General features: G+C 37.5%; 2 protein-coding genes across 3 annotated transcripts; one reads left to right on the top strand and one right to left on the bottom strand.

Moving 5' to 3' along the window:
- Positions 1-347: 347 nt before the first annotated feature.
- Positions 348-9,806, bottom strand: BRIX1 (biogenesis of ribosomes BRX1). The gene is made up of 10 exons (XM_012459961.2): positions 9,607-9,806; positions 7,117-7,228; positions 5,721-5,764; positions 3,645-3,715; positions 3,430-3,479; positions 3,250-3,323; positions 3,042-3,092; positions 2,810-2,911; positions 1,033-1,161; positions 348-788 (listed from the first exon to the last, which is right to left on the bottom strand). Exons 1-10 carry the CDS (start codon positions 9,763-9,765, stop codon positions 519-521), a joined length of 1,062 nt encoding a protein of 353 aa, XP_012315384.2. The 5' UTR covers positions 9,766-9,806; the 3' UTR covers positions 348-518.
- A 115-nt stretch (positions 9,807-9,921) lies between these two features.
- Positions 9,922-17,201, top strand: RAD1 (RAD1 checkpoint DNA exonuclease). Of its 2 annotated transcripts, none has more exons than XM_012459962.3 (6): positions 9,922-10,092; positions 10,562-10,829; positions 12,221-12,329; positions 13,662-13,920; positions 16,109-16,207; positions 16,810-17,201. In XM_012459962.3, exons 2-6 carry the CDS (start codon positions 10,632-10,634, stop codon positions 16,991-16,993), a joined length of 849 nt encoding a protein of 282 aa, XP_012315385.1. In that variant the 5' UTR covers positions 9,922-10,092; positions 10,562-10,631; the 3' UTR covers positions 16,994-17,201. The 2 variants fall into 2 exon arrangements, with proteins under 2 accessions (XP_012315385.1, XP_012315386.1); XM_012459963.3 differs by having other exon boundaries at positions 10,504-10,829.
- The last annotated feature ends 359 nt before the right edge of the window (positions 17,202-17,560 follow it).

The following is a 17,560-nucleotide window of genomic DNA, read 5'->3' as shown; positions in this document are numbered from 1 at the left end:
GCTTTCAAGACAGGCATTAACTCATTTAATTCTCAAAACCTAAACATTTTAATGTACTTTTTTGAAGTGAGAAAAGATCAGAGGTTGGTTCTTCCATGGCTTCATTAACTAGTGACTCAGAGTAAACTTCAATGAGATGCTTTTCTTTCTACCAGTCTACTCCTGCTTTACCATCCACAACCTATGCTCTCAGAGTGTTGAATGCTTGGTTTTACAAATAATATAACCCAATAAATGTCTGCATTTCAGCTCTGCTAAACCAAAAATTCTAACCCAAGAGAACAGGCACTCCTTAAGTGTGCTAAATTTTTAGCAATACAAACTTTAAAAAGAAATCAGAAATTAACTGATGAATTCTGGTGATATTTTATTTAGAAGAAGATATTTAAGATGTTAATTTTTCTTTCTTTTAAATGCCATACTAATTAGACATAAGTAGTACTGGATAATAGAAGTATTTACACATTGAATACAAAATAAATATAAAATAACTGAAAACAAATCAGGTTTTCGTTGACTTATTTTGTTTTCCCTCTGTCCATCCTCTGTTTCATTTTTCTTTGTCTTTTGTAAATCCGTTTCTTTCGTGCTTTCAAATCAACTTTTGGCTCTGGCTTTACCCACTGTATTTCTATTGGTTTCTCCTCAGCCGGCGTAACAAAAACATCTGCAGTGGGATCGTGTGGAAGAAGAGTCTTCAGTTCTTTCTTTCTCAGTTTCTGCACATCTTTCACTTGCTGTTTCTCTTTGTATTTTGCAACTGTGATGGATCTTATGACACGCCGATGCTAGGAAAAAAAGATCAGATGCTTTTGAATAAAAATAAACATTTTACATAAGGTAAAGACTTTCAGTTACAAACCTTACATCCCTTCACCCAGTGTCATAAAAAAGGGGGAGTAATTTGCAAGTTTCTAGGCAGCAAAAACCAAATTCAGTTTCACAGGTAATGAAACAGTAATAACTTCACAGAATCATTTTGACAAAAGGGCTCTGGTACATTGAAGACTACTGAACAACACAACAGCTTACCATGTTTGGTGACTGGTAGTGAGGGTTTTCATATAAAGTTGGTCCTCCAAAACTTCCCTGGAAAATCTTTATGAGATTTAAGACAAAACGAGGTCCTATTTCTACAAGAGCAGCATCTTCTTCTATAATCTTTAATAAAAAGGAAACATTTCATTTTGGTTAGGATATATTATTCCTAAAAGGTATACTAGCTATAACCTCATTATAAATGTGCCTGAAAGAATTGATAATCCATAAAATCAAGGTGGGGTGAAACCTGGTAAATGCCAAATCATCAATATTTTCTGAAATCTATTAGTACTTACAGGAAGTTGTCATGGAAAAATCTGTGTGTGTGGTGTTCTTTTAAAATTAAGTAATTAGATTTTGGGTAACATCTTGCTTCTCACAATGCATATATTCTTAAAAAACTGTGGTTAAATAAGATTTTAAATTAGTAACCACTATTAACAAAATGTATTAAAGCACATTATGGGAGAACTCTTGAAACTTAAATCAATCCCTACATTCATAAATCTCTTTCAAGTTAGATTAAAATTATATGTAGTCAAATGTATTTAATAGCTACTGATTATGGATTAAAATGCAACTTCTGAACAACAAATATTTATGTTATCTATTGGTTCAGGCTTGTCTGCCCTCGGAGGTTAAGAGAATGTGTTCAACTCACATGCCAGGTATCCAATATAAAATATGCAGAACAGAGCTCAGTTATGTCAGATGCTGTCTAAAATTTTGTTCTTGCTGTTCCCTTCCACCTCTTCATCTTTCTACAGACTTAGCCTGCCAAACTCCTGCTTCAAGATTTCTAGAATCACCTCTTCTCTTCTCCTGAATGAGTCACTGTATGACTCATCATCTAACAGTTCCGATTGAATGGCTTCTACAGCAATTACATTTTGCTGGGTTTTAACCCTTGAGGTGATTTTTAAGCTTTTAGAGAGAAACTTCTATTTTACTATATCCTTTACAGCACTTCGCACAAATTACAAACCCAATTATCTCATGGATCTTCAAGCTATTCCCTTTCAATAAAGTGAAATATATAATGGTTGTTAGGAAATCCATACTCTATATCAACTAACAGTCATGAATAGGAGTAGGAAGAGATCACTTAAGACACAAGACAGTTCAACTGCAAATATTGAATTAAAAAAAAAAGATGCAATACATAGTTACTTGCAGCAATCTCTGTAGGGAAAAGGAAGCTATTTAAAACAAAAGGATTATTTGCATTTTTTGTTTGTAAACCCTATATATCCTTATCTAAAAGTTTAATTAAAACTTGACCAGGCACAGTGGCTCACAACTGTAATCCTACCTACTCTAGATGCGGAGGAGGGATGATCACTTGAGGCCAGGAGGTTCAAGACCAACCTAGGCAACATAACAATACTCTGTCTCTAAAAAAAAAAAAATTAATTCAATTTAAAAAAAGTATAATTAAGAGCCGGGCGCGGTGGCTCACGCCTATAATCCCAGCACTTTGGGAGGCCGAGGCGGGTAGATCACGAGGTCAAGAGATCGAGACCATCCTGGTCAACACGGTGAAACCCCGTCTCTACTAAAAAAATACAAAAAATTAGCTGGGCATGGTGGCGCGTGCCTGTAATCCCAGCTACTCAGGAGGCTGAGGCAGGAGAATTGCCTGAACCCAGGAGGCGGAGGGTGCAGTGAGCCGAGATAGCTCCATTGCACTCCAGCCCATGTAACAAGCGAAACTCCGTCTCAAAAAAAAAAAACAAAAAAGTATAATTAAAAATTAAGTAAAGCTTACCTGAAAGTTCCGAAACCATATCCTATTATCCAAAATGGTGAAAGTAAACACATGGTCCACGAATGGTTGGCTTTTGGGATGATACCGTGGTGTGCTAAAGATCTGGTTAAAAAAAAGTATATGTTAGTTCCTTATTCCAAAATATATCACGTATATTTTGGATAGCTAAGAAAAAGTTCAAAGAAGATCCTCACTTATACTACTAAAGATACTTTTTAGAAAAGATATTTACCTGAATTAAGAGTTCTTTTAACAAAGCATAATGTGGTAATTCATCAAAAGCCTATAAAAGTAAAATAAGCATATTATTTGACAACAGTAGAGTACCTTGTTTAAAACTGTTTGCTCATTTGTTTCTATGTTAACTAAACTGAATTACACAACTATACAATCATGCCGGATAAGAAAATTAGACCTCATACACTGAGTGAGAAACTTACCAGGTCAAAAGACAAAAGGGGCCGAGAACCTTTCAAACAGTTTCCAGTCATCTTTAGTTCAGCAAGGGTATGAACTAAAAAAATTACAACAAAAACAAAAATAGTTATAACTTTTGCACAACTATTCCAAAAGATCATTTTTAATTTTCTCATCTAAAAAATTTTATTGAGTCAACTTACTATTTTGAACAAGGAATTTAGCAGATGGTCCATGAGGTGAATTTGAAAGCCTGAAAAGATATGGAGGATGCTTTTTCAACTAATTAGTGAATGTAGTCAATGCTTACCACTTATCGCTATTAAAAAAATACCAGAATATGCTTATAATATTCATACATTTAATTTTCTTTATCCACTAAAATGAGTTTAGCCAAAATCTTAATACATTCTCTTACCACATATAGAGATCCTGTTTTTTCTTAGCTTCAAAATAGATGCATTTATTACAGTTTTTCATTTCACAAACCTAAATGAAGCAAAGTATAGGAAAATGAAGTAGATAATATAAATGAGAACTAAAGTAATTAGATGTGATTAATATCATCTAGATTCCCTCAAAAATATCTAACTAGGTTAATAGACTACAAAGGCCTAAACATTTATTTCTTCATAGAAGGAAGCTTTAAAGTTCCTCTGAGGTATTCTACCCAAGGTAAACTAGATACTCTGCCCATCTCTTGGGTGAAAGTATCTATCATATTTTTGGGCCTAGTATCTAAAATGGTCTCACTTCTGATTACTGGGAACCTCTTCTGCCCATAGTCCCATGTACAAAATACAAAGACTGAAAATACGTGCCCTAGGGATAAGGCATACCACAATTAATCTTCTTATGCTAATCCTTCGTAATCAATCTTCTTAGCCAATCTTATGAAAATCCAGATCCTTACAGAACTAAAAACATCCTTTTTAATGATTATTTAGATTTTTAACTTTTTAGCTTTTTGATTTTAAGATCACAAAACTTGAGCCGTTCTTCATTTATACTACCATTTCTGGTGATTTGGTTCTATAAAATCACTAAGAGATTGGGTAAAAAGTCTATATAAAACCTATTTCAAATTAAACTTCAATGTCCTGAAGGCTTACAAAAGTCACACTTGAGAAATATACAAAAACATTACAGGAGTGAAGTATTTTACTGCTATAGTATTCATAAACTCTAAATAATAAAATACTCATAAACTCCGTATTTCAGACTTTAAACCTAGCAATTTACAGCTGGACGAGGTGGCTCATGGCTGTACTCCCAGCACTTAGGGAGGCTGAGGCAGGTGAACTGCCTAAGCTCAGGAGCTAGAGACCAGCCTGGGCAATAAGGAAAAGCCCTGTCTCTACTAAAAATACAAAAAATTAACTGGGCATAGTGGTGTGTGCCTGTAGTCCCAGCTACTAGGGAGTCTGAGGCAGGAGAATTACTTGAACCCGGGAGGCAGAGGTTGCAGTGAGCTGAGATCACACCACTTCACTCCAGCCTGGGCGGCAGAGCGACACTTTGTCTCCAAAAAAATTTAAAACAAAACAAATAAACCCTAACAACTTAAAAAAGAATCTTAGGTCCAGTGCTTTTGTTTCTTACTGCTCTTAGATAAACACAAAAATGGGAAGTTTGTGCCACTTCTGGGCCTTTGTAGTTGCCATTTTCTCTATATTAAGTTAAACATCATCCCTTTGAAAATATTTTTCCGGTCTAGTCTGAGCTGTCGAAAACCTATAACCTGCTTTATTTCTCCTATCTTTACTTGAAATTATAAACCTTGTTTATGGCTTGTCTCCATTTGAATGTAAGTTCCGTAATGACAAGAACATTGCTCTGTTAAACAGTTTCTACAGCACATAGAATAGTGTGGTATTATAGCAGAGGTTCTAAAGTTTGTGCTCTAAAGAAGGCTTTCTAATAGTGAAAAAACAATCTTAATTCTTCTAAGTTTTGAAAATTTTGCTTTAAAATGTAAATTTATGTGCTGTGCTTCTAGAGCTTAAAAAAAATACGTGAGTGTAGTATGTTAAAAAATACTTTGAAAATGTAACCTATTCCTAGTTTGTAATAGCATAAGTGCCAATTCCACATGAATCACTTTTAATACTGGCAAAATGCGTTTTACCATGTGGGTTTTCATAAATATATGTTTAATGGACTTTTTATTTTACTTTACATATGCTGACTGATAATTATTTGAGTATCTACTCGGGATTTGGCATAATACTAGACACTACGGGATTAAAAAATGAGATACAATCATTGTCCTGAGGAAATTTCAATATGCTTATTCAAACAAGACAAACAGAAATGTGTGAAACACTAAACTGTGAGATATAAAAATTTGAAAGACCAGTTATTGAAGAGATAATAAAACGTGTCTGAACAGCTTTTACAAAACAATTTTTAAAGTCACTGAATGACTTATTTTTGAAATAAGCAATTGTTAGTGTTTCTAAAGTATTTTATTGCAATTACTTTCCAAAATTACCTCGTTAATCACAAATAGCTTATCCTTACGATCCATTTTAGTATCTAGAAAAAAGAAAAAGCAAGTAAATTAAAGGTGATTTCAAAGTTACTTCAATCAAATCACATATGCTATCTAGAAATTGTTTTTACACTCTTCAGTTTAAAGGAGATTTTTATTATTAATTTTCAAAACAAGACCTGAAAACAATCACTTAAAAAATCTTGATTCTTTGTAATTGTAAAGAAAATAAGTAAAAAATAGTCTGCAAGAATTATAAATTATAGTTTAAGCAGTGTTTCTCAGTCTTTAGGTATTCTAGGAAACCTTTTCAAAAATGGAAAAATTCTCACAAACCAAAGACTATGTTAAAGGAAACGAGTTTCAGTGAAAATATCTTTCACTTTTTAATCACAGGTGTCAAAGAAAACTGACTCTCCTTGTAACAAACCTGCACATATACTCCCTGAATTTAAAAATTAAAAAAACAAAAAACAAACAAAAAAACCAAAGCACCTCTCAACATAAGCACAACAGCCATATTATGGTGCTGCCACTCCACTGTTATAAACTTTTTATTTATTTATTTATTTTATTTATTTATTTTTTTGAGACGGAGTTTCGCTCTTGTTACCCAGGCTGGAGTGCAATGGCACGATCTCGGCTCACCGCAACCTCCGCCTCCTGGGTTCAGGCAATTCTCCTGCCTCAGCCTCCTGAGTAGCTGGGATTACAGGCACATGCCACCATGCCCAGCTAATTTTTTGTATTAGTAGAGACGGGGTTTCACCATGTTGCCCATGATGGTCTGCAATCCTGAACTTAAGTGTTCCACCCACCTCCGCCTCCCAAAATGCTGAGATTACAGGCAATGAGTCACCATGCCCCGCCATACTGTTTGTGCCTGTAAAATAACCCATTGCTTAAAAATAAATAAATAACTTGGCATTTAGAAATAGGCTCTGACTTCAACTTAAAAGGTGCTTCAAATTCTATCCCACGTCCATTTTTCAATAAAAACAGTTTAAAAAAAAAAAAGCTTAAAAAGTAACACATGGTAGTCCTGAATCATTTAGGACAAACTATCCCACCTATGTCATTACCTTTAGGAGCATTACAATAAAGGCATTCCTGGACCTTCAGGAAATGTTTCAATAATATTAGGATATCTATTTTAAAAAGTAAAGAAACTACCTAATGAAGTCTAAAGAATTTCTAACAAAATGTTAACTGGAAAAATTGTGGCACTTGAAAGGATAAAAGGTACCATGTTTTTTTCCTGAAAAGACTGAACAAATGAAGAATATACAAAATAAGTATAAACACATAAATAGGTAAGTTTATAGATAGAAATTTCTAAAGTATATGATATAAAGGTACCAGATAGAAATTTCTAAAGTATATGATATAAAGGTACCTGCTTTAGAATGAGGCATCAACCTTCTCAAGTCCTGCATTAAATGTCTTGTTCTGAAATTTATTCCTCTGGAAGAAAAGATGAGAATCCGTTCCTTATTTTTCCACTTGCCCTAAAGAAAGAGAAAATGTTAAGATTTTAAAATATCATACTGAACTGACCTTGTTTTTGAGAGAGGGTCTCACGCTGTTGCCCAGGCTAAAGTGCAGTGATGCAGGCTCACAGCTCACTGCAGTTTCACTGGGCTCAAGTTAACCTCCTACCTCAGCATCCGCAGTAGCTGCAGATTACAGGCATGTCCCATCATGCCCAGCTAATTTTATTTTTTTGTAAAGATGGGGGTCTCCCTGTGTTGCCCAGGCTGGTCCCCAACTCCAGGGCTCAAGCGGCTTGGCCTCCAAAGTGCTGGGATTATAGGTGAGAGCCACCACACCTGACCCTGTTTGTTTTTTAAGAGCTTCCAGGTAGTAAGTCAAACCATCCTGACTCCTTTAATTCCATCTCGCAGCAACATTCACTGACCACATCTGCCACCCAGAAATGCCTTCCTTGGTTTCTTTCTTGTTTTTCATCTTCAATTTCTCCAATTCCTCTTCCTAACCCTTAAAGTTCTTGCTTAGCCCTCTCTTTTCTGTGCTCTCTATGACAGGTCATATAATAACTTCCCACAACTTTAATTGTTGTCCACTCTATAGAAAGGAACTCTCTCTAGCCCTAATAATCCAAATATTTCATTAACACCTCAAACTCAACTCTACAATACTAAACATTATCTTAGACCTTAAATCTGGTGTATTTCCTTGCTATTTCGTTTTCTTTCTTTTCCTTTTTTTTGGATGCTGTCATTTCAGTCCCTCAGGCTTTGAATCTTCGATTTGCCCTTTTCCTCCCATATCATCATAAGCACTATAAAATGCTATCAATTTCTCTTTTCAACAATTCTTAATCCTTTCTAATTCACACTGCACTTAGTGTCTTATATTAACCACAAAACTCCTAAATGACTAACCATCCCAGACATGAACTCCTCCAGTAGATATGGTTGACTAGCTTTTTCAACAGCTTACTTTTTAAAGTAATACTTCAATCACATCCTTACTTTCCAGAGTTTTCTAAACAAAGTCTGAATGACATACCTTTGACACTGAATTGTAAAATAAATTTTCATTTTTACATTATTATTGCCCCAAATGAAGCCTAATGCAATTCAATCTGGTTCTATTTTTTATATTTTTCAGCATTTCCCTACTTCAAAGTCTTTCATCACTTCTTTTTTCTCTCCCTTGGAGTGTTCCCTCTCATTTCTGAATGACAAAATTCTACCGTTTCTCTGATATACAGCTTAAAGGCTAAATCTAAATCCTTCAAGATTTTTTATCTTATTATACTAGGGTAAAAGTAATCTCAATCTCCTGTATTTCCACAGAATGTATTAAAGTATGGCTCAGATTATAGAAACTAGCGCCTTAAGCGAAGAGAGCACTAACATTTATTGAAAGTGTACAAGTCCAGCTTACTTTTCATAATAAGTAAATATTCCCTCCCCCCTCCCCCACCTAATCTGCAGGTCAGAAAAGAGCACAGAATGTTGCTGTTAATAACGAGCCTAGAATTTACACTTAACTTTCATTCCTCAGAGCTCACTCCTTTCCTAGAGCTCACCATCACACCACATGGGGTCATTTACTTATCACCTACTCCGTACTAGAGTACTACGCTAAGTGCGGAGGACAGAGAAATTAATGTCAAAGATAATCCTTGTCTCCACAGTATACTGTGTAGCTTAACAATAGTTCTTAGTTGAATAAAAGTTAACTGAAACAACTTGTGTGCAGTTCTTTTGAATAAAAACCATCAACTTCTTTGACTTAAGTTTCCTCCTGAACTCCAACATTTCAGGAGGAAGAGGTCACATTCTAGTCACCTTTGCAATCTTTGCCAAAGGAAGCCTAACTTAAAACAATGCATGGCACATTCAATGTCTGTTGAATACAGGTAAAGCTCAAAGTATCTGGACTATCTTTCATTATCCCTTGAGTTAAAAACCTGGTTAACAACTCACAGTCCCAAGGGCAACAACTTTTTAAAGGCTCACCTAACAAGCTTCAGGATCCCTGCCTGAGAGTAGCTGACTTCGGCAGTATATGGGAATACTAATCACTGAAAGAAATACTCAATAGCAAGAAATAACCAAGGAAAAGCACTACCCTCCAAAAAAAATTGAACAACTAGGAAGACAACACTGGATCTGAGCACCCTGTCAGTCGCTTCCCCGTGGGCCAGCTAAGGGTTCTAAAACTCGCCGCCTCCAGGAGGGCGGCCACGTGCACAAGAATTAGTTGTAAACTCCGTGCCCAGTCTGGCCGGGAGAACTGCTAAAACCGACCTACCGTTAACACCTAAACTACTCTAAAATTAGCAGAGCTGTAGTCAAGTAAGTAACCCCAGAAAAGGCGCACAGAGCCGCTGCTGCAGGTGTAACCCTTCTACCTTGCAAACGGGGCCTGGGATTCGGTTTCTCTCTTCTTCCTCCACCTCCTCTGCAGTGGCGCGAGGCTTAGCTGGCGGTTCGGCATCTTTTTCGTTTCTTTTTGGCTTCTTCGCCTGAACTGCCAAGTCTCCACGCCGTTTTCTCTTGGTTGCCGCCATCTTGTCTCGCCGACTGCGCTTTTGGCCGTCTTTCCGGTGTTGCCGCTCGCTCCTTTTTCCGATCTCTATGGTTCGGCGGCTCTAAGCTCTCTGTTCAGCGGTCGTCCTCCAGCTCTGTGGTGCCTGCCTGTTTCCGGTCTTAAAGGCGCTGCACGCTTGGCTCTCTAGGCTTCGTTCAGCTCTGTGGTGACGGTGGCCGAGGTGGAGAGCGGACCTGAAAAGCGTCGGGACCCGCTTCCCTTCTTCCGCGGTTTTTCAGAACCGCCTTGCTACTCCTCAGGGACTTTGCCGGGAAGGGCTTTCGGTCGTCCAGACCCCACTGCAAAGGTAGGGTGTCAGCACTCGAGGACTGAGAGTAGTAAGTGATGCTGTCCAGCGGGCGAGCCGGTGAATGGGCTTGTCTGGGACTCTTGGGGAATCTTCTGGGCACTCCGAGCCCGCCCCCCATCGCCTGTTGCTCTGGAGGCGAGGCTTGTGGCGCGGGCGACACAAAACCGACTCCGTGGGGATTCGTAGCTCCTGTTTGGCCGGGATAAGCTGGCCCCAAGCGGAGATACCGTGTCAGTTACGTGTCTTCATTCTTCACAACTTTTCACTTTATTGTTCCCTTACGGAGATGAGGAAACAGTAGCTTAGATAATTTTCTCCCAAGTTACAAAGACAGTTAAGTGGCATTGGTGGGGTTCGGCCTGGTCAGCCAAGTTCAGCTGCCCAGCCCCCTTCCCTTTCTCAGCGCAGGTGGAGCTCGCCAGACCTCGCCAGCACTGATGGGAGTTGTATTGTCCAATACCTTCAGGTATTTCGCGATCCGCAGGAGCAGGTGTTGACCCCAGAAGCATCCCTCGGGGCCGAATGTGCAGCAGACAATGCCCCTTCTGACCCAACAGATCCAAGACGAGGATGATCAGTACAGCCTTGTGGCCAGCCTTGACAACGTTAGGAATCTCTCCACTATCTTGAAAGCTATTCATTTCCGAGAACATGCCACGTGTTTTGCAACTAAAAATGGAATCAAAGTAACAGTGGAAAATGCAAAGTGTGTGCAAGCAAATGCTTTTATTCAGGTATGGAAATAGGCACCTTTAAGCCTGTGCCGTAGCTATTCTAAATGCAGTTTAATGAAATCTGAAGGTTTTAGTAGACGATAAATAACTTTATAGTCAATAGTCGTAAATAATATATGAATAAATAACTTTATAGTCTTTTTTTTTTTTTTTTTTTTGGGAGACAGAGTTTCACTCTTGTTACCCAGGCTGGAGTGCAATGGCACAATCTCGGCTCACCGCAACCTCCGCCTCCTGGGTTCAGGCAATTCTCCTGCCTCAGCCTCCTGAATAGCTGGGATTACAGGCACGCGCCACCATGCCCAGCTAATTTTTTGTATTTTTAGTAGAGACGGGGTTTCACCATGTTGACCACGATGGTCTCGATCTCTTGACCTCGTGATCCACCCGCCTCGGCCTCCCAAAGTGCTGGGATTACAGGCGTGAGCCACCGCGCCCGGCTAACTTTATAGTCTTAAGTCAGAGAACAAAACGTCATTACTTGAATTTTTTTTCTCTCCTGGTAACAAATTCTTTTCCCATCTTGTTTTACAGAGATAATGGTTAGTAACGACTAAAAAGCTAGACTATTGGCTAGGCACTCCTCTTACTATTTAATTTATTTAATCTTAACAATAGTCCTGTAAGGTAGGTTCTGTTATTATTCCTATTTTGTATATGTGGAAACGAGGCACAATTTAAGTGATTTGCCAGCAACCCCACAGCTGTTAAGTGGCTGAATTGGGATAAGAACCCTGAACATTTGTTTCCAGAATATATGCTCTTTACCACTGCGATACTACCACCTTGCTATTACTAAAGAGTATTTTTTCTTTTTATTGGGTTGTAATAGAATTTTTATTCTTCCAAAGTAATATTTGTATGGTTAAGATAGGATTGCAAATTCAGCTAAGCATTTTTTAATACCTAAGTGCACAGCATGACCTCAGGGATAGAAAGGTAAGTAAGACATGGTTTTTGTCCTCATGAAGGGCATGGCTGACACCTGTATTCCCAGCTGCTCAGAAGGCTGAGGCAGAAGTGGGAAGATCGCTCCAGCCTGGGCAACCATAGTGAGACCCCCATATCAATAAAAAATAGTAATAAAAGATGAAACTAATATTGCTCATGCATTACCAAATCGTTTGTGTATTTTCCAAGTGACCTTAGCAGTAGTGATAGGCACAAAAATGAGACAAGGGATAGTCACAGAGGGATAGTTTTAGATCCAGGAATGGAGATAAGGATGCTTCACAAGGATATCTCTAAGATGTTTTGATTGCTAATGAGAAATGATTCTCATGGGATTAGCACAGTATTGTATTTTTTAAACATATAAAGTGAAATCTAGGACCTTATGTATTAGTTTTCATTCTTTTATGTAACCATTTTCATTTTTACTTTTTTCATAGGCTGGAATATTTCAGGAGTTTAAAGTTAAGGAAGAATCTGTTACGTTTCGAATTAATTTAACTGTCCTTTTAGACTGTTTATCTATTTTTGGATCAAGTCCTATGCCAGGTAAACTATTATCAGTAGAAGGACATAAAAGTGTTATATACAATGGTCAGAAAAATTCAGGAAGTTATTTGGAATGTAAACATTTGTTCAGAAAGTTATTGCCAATTCATTTTTCATTGGCCACAGTCATGGGTTCTAACTTTTCCCAGTGTTAATTGCAAGTGTGTTTATAGTTCTGTTCATTTGTAAAAATATTTACATTCATCTTTTTTTAATTTACAAGGCTTTGAGGGATTTTAAATTTGAACTGGCCAAAAGAATACTTTGGGCATGTCTTAAATATCTTTAACATTATGAAATGTAATTACTTCTTTTTCCTAACTTGTCCAGAATTACTCAGCTAGTTAGTGGCAGAGAAAAACAGAAGCCCGCTCTACTGACTCCTAGTTTGTACTGTGTTCAAAATTTGTTTCTTTCAAGCCATATTTTATAAGTTATGTCTATTTTGCCAAATGACTTTCTTTAAAACATCTATTTTTTCTTAAGGGAATTATTTTTAAGAATGGTGAAATTCAGTTGCTATGTGTCTAAAACTGTAAGGAATCCCCAGAAGAATGATTTTATTTCATAGGAAAGCAACCTGGAGATTAGGAAAAATTCAATATAGTTCTCCAGAAAAATGTATTTTAATTTTCTACTGACAATTCCACTGTTATTAACTATACATTTTCGAATACAGTGTTCTCCAGCTGGTTTTTCATAAAAGAATCTGTCATCTTCCATTCCTCACTGTGGCTCTCCATGCAGTAAGGAGGAGTTTGAATATCCTATCACTTTCCTCCTTCCCCTAATGGTTTGCAGTGTTAAAATTTACACCACTATTAACAACCCTCTTTTTGTCTCAATTTGATTTTGAAATTTGAGGAAATACAAAAAATATCTGAGCTGGAAAAGTTGGAAGGATCCTTATGAGTGAATACACTGACATTACAGTACACATAGCAGTCCACTGTTAAACACATTGAACCTTCAAGAAATAGCATACTCTGTTCTACAGCAATTTGGTTACTTGCTGTGTTGATCCATGTAGATTCTCTATCCTGAAATTGTATGTATATAAAATCAAGCTATTTCTGAGGTATTTATGACAACCTGAAAATGATACCAGGGAGTTATGTTACATTTTGTTCTGGTTCCCAATTTTCTTGTGTGTTTGGAATTGTCTACACACAACTGTCATCAGGGAAGATGTAATCCCTTTTTATGAGGAGATACATATATGCGAGAAATTAAGTGCAATGAATTATTCTTGAGAAATTTTATATCATTTTGAGGAGAAGCTGAACCCAGAGCTATAAAGCTAAGGCCAAATATGATTTCTTTCCATTGCAGGGACTTTAACTGCTCTTCGGATGTGTTACCAAGGTTATGGTTACCCTTTGATGCTGTTCCTAGAAGAAGGAGGAGTGGTGACAGTCTGCAAAATCAATACACAGGAACCTGAGGAGACCCTGGACTTTGACTTCTGCAGCACCAATGTTATTAATAAAATTATTCTGCAGTCAGAGGGGCTCCGTGAAGCATTTTCTGAATTGGATATGACAAGTGAAGTCTTACAAATTACGATGTCTCCTGACAAGCCTTATTTCAGGTACTTGAGAGCAGTATAGTTATAGTTCACGGGATCTGTACTCTGTCTTCCCTCTAGACATTTGCTTAGGATGCAGAATTTTTATTATCCACATTTTTAGAGCTTTCACAACTTTGAATAGCTTGTACTCTTACTCATAATTTTATGGATCAAGAAACTTAAGACCTAGAAAGATTAACTCACTATTTCATATTTAGATGGTGTTGGCATCTAGATGAGAAGCCTGGTCCCCTAATTTCTAAACTAGTGATGTTTTCATTGTACTACTACTTACTGTCATATATCAGGTTACATCGTGAGGAAAATTGGGTTTAAGTGTTTGGAAAGGGTGTTTGTATTATATGGTATCTTTTTCAAGTTAGTTCAGGGTGCAGAACATGTTTTCTACACGTGGTTCATTCATTCACTAAGTATCTGTTGATCACCTACCATGTGCTTATTCATCTTATTGAACATTGTGGGAAGAACAACTTAAAATTAAGGTGAAGCCAAGATATGTGAAACAACAAACCATTAAGTACCAAGATAGCACAGAGAGATCCCTGGGAAACACTGAAAAAAGATTTAGGGAGGATAGCTCAATGCTCACTTAAAGGGAGGGCAGTTTTCAGCAGGAGGACAATGTCAAAAATGCTGCTCCTGATACTTTAACGCAAGTCTCTTTCCAGGATTAGACTCAGTTTAGAAATTCTAGCAAGAGGCTCTAAATATTCTCTTTTGCAATATTTCAGAATATTAAATAAAGGCACTAAATACATATGGAATAAAAGGTATAAGGTATTCTTTTTGTAACTACTTTAGAAAAATTACAGGCCCAGCTGGGTGTGGTGGGTCACACCTGTAATCCCAGCACTTTGGGAGGCCGAGGTGGGTGGATCACTTGAGGTCAGGAGTTCAAGACCAGCCTGGCCAACATGGTGAGACCCTGTCTCTACTGAAAATAGAAAAATTAACTGAGTGTGGTGGCAGGTGCCTGTAATTCCAGCTACTCAGGAGGCTGAAGCGGGAGAATCACTTGAACCCAGGAGACAAAGGTTGCAATGAGCCGAAATTGCACCATTGCACTCCAGCCTAGGTGACAGAGCAAGACTCTCAAAAAAGAAGAAAAAGAAAAAGAATTACAGGTCCTTCTCATGACTTTGGGCAGTTAAAAATTTGGCTCACAGTCTGACAAAGTATTAACCAAAATGGAAATTGAAAACCCTACTTTAGCAGTGGAATGAAGTGAAAAATTCGGGTACTTAAACAATATTTCAGAGGATGTCCTTCTCTGTGATCTCTCTCAGCCTGGGTAACTAGATGGATCACGGTATCTTTCATCTCCCAAGATAGGAAACAATTTGGTGGTAGGAGGTTGGAGTTGAAATTTTTTTTCTGGATATGTTAAATTTTAAGTACCTGTGACACTAGGGAATAGCTAGATATATGGTTATGGTGCTCAGGAGATCATCTAGACTGGGAATTTAGATTTGGGAACTATCATCATGGCCGGGCATAGATGAGATGGGTCAGAGAGAGCGATTATATTAGAAAGAAAAGATGGACCTGGGGAAAAGCAGCACCTGGAAGATGGAGGGTAGAAATGGAGCTTAGGGAAAACCAACACCTGGGTCATATCATGATGCTCATGTAATACTTAGCAACTGCAGGAAATGCTCCAGTCTAGCAGATGAAATCAGCGCATTAACATTTATAAGTTGTTTACACATAACTTCTGGTATTACCTACTGAGGAAAACCATGAAATAACCTTAAGAGCGATCTAAGATACAGAAAAGCTGTAATTGCTTGGTATAGGATTGGGAACAGAACCTAAGGTTTGCAGTTAACTTAGATCAAGGTCTTCTATCAGTCCTCTATTCTCTCTCCTATTATATATTTCTGACTTAAGGATGAGGAAAATCTACTTTCAGAATAGGATTAGGGTAATGAAATTAAAGCTGTGCCCTGCCCTTTTCCTTTTACAATTAATTTTCTTCAAAGCTGTTGATTAGTTGCTAGTTGCCCTGAGCTCCCACAGCATCCTGTGGGAGCTTTATTATGGTACTTGTTATCTTGTAATGTAACCATTTGTGTACATGTCTGTTTTACCCACTAGTATGAATTTCTTAAGAAAGTGTTTAATTTATTTGGATCTAATGTGGTTTATTTCTGGACCAATGAATAAATGAAGTAATCATTTTCTATAGGTTATCTACTTTTGGAAATGCAGGAAGTTCCCACCTTGACTATCCCAAAGATTCTGATTTGATGGAAGCATTTCATTGTAATCAGACCCAAGTCAACAGGTCAGTCCTTAATATAGAGGTTGCCATTGGTGATAAAGATGAGGTTAAATACCAGATTTCTATTAAATAAAAATACTTTCAGCTGGGCACAGTGACGCACACCTGTAATCCCAGCACTTTGGGAGTCCAAGTGGGGAGGGATCACCTGAGGTCAGGAGTTCAAGACCAACCTGACCAATAATATGGTGAAACCCTGTCTCTACTAAAAATACAAAAATTAGCTGGGCATGGTGGCGGACGCCTGTAGTCCCAGCTACTTGGGAGGCTGAGGCAGGAGACTTGCTTGGAGCTGGGAGGTAGAGGTTGCAATGAGCCGAGATCGTTTGGGCAACAGAGTGAGACTCCATTTCAAAAAAAAAAAAAAAAAACCCCACTTTGTCTGTTAATAAAAATGCACAGCATTTTATAAACATGAACAGTAGAGTGCTGGACTTACTAGGGGATGTAGGATGCTAACAGTGGATGAATTTAAAAAAAAAAAATTAGCAAATTGGATAAGTACTTGATTTTATTCTTAGATTTGCTACTTTTTGTCCTTTACTTGGAGCTCTGAGCAATGTTAACTGTGTTGATATAACAGCTTTTTATTTATTCTTCTACAGATACAAGATTTCCTTACTGAAACCCTCTACAAAGGCATTAGTCCTATCATGTAAGGTATCTATACGGACAGATAACAGAGGCTTCCTTTCATTGCAGTATATGATTAGAAATGAAGATGGACAAATATGTTTTGTAGAATATTACTGCTGCCCTGATGAAGAAGTTCCTGAATCTGAATCTTGAATATGACAATTCACTGATACTTATGTGTACCTAAATGAAGTTCTTATTCTGAGTACAATACTCTTTATAATTTCATATTGGATTTTCTATAGAGAAGAAGCATGGGGAAGATAGGAGGAAGGTTGTGTACCCCAATCGTTACTATGTGTTTTGTAAATACAGTTTGTAGAGGGCATGTAAATAAATGTTTTCATGTAGTCATAGATTATTCAGGACTGTCCTGTAGTTCTTTCTGTACTCATGAGAATAATTGTGAGCCATGAGAAATAACGTTTTATTTCATTAGAACTTTCCAAGAATCTAAAGACTGAAAGTTTGATGCAGCTACCTAAAATATTCTTTTATTTATTTAGAATAAGGAAAGGCATATGGGCATTGCTTCTTAGTTAGACTTCTAGAGACTAGATCTTAGAGCAGTGGTTCTCAAAGTGTTGTGCCTGCTCCAACATCAGAACTGCCTGCAAACTTGTAGCAAACTCTGGGGAGGAAGCCAGCATTCTGTATTTTAACAGGCTTCCCTCAGGAGATTCTGTTGCATGCTAAATTTTGGGAACCACTGTTTTAAAG

This window comes from Aotus nancymaae, unplaced genomic scaffold (assembly GCF_030222135.1).
Source record: "Aotus nancymaae isolate 86718 unplaced genomic scaffold, 86718_ANA_hifiasm-v0.15.2.pri h1tg000014l, whole genome shotgun sequence".
NCBI lineage: Eukaryota > Metazoa > Chordata > Mammalia > Primates > Aotidae > Aotus > Aotus nancymaae.
This window is presented reverse-complemented; position numbering and strand designations above follow the sequence as displayed.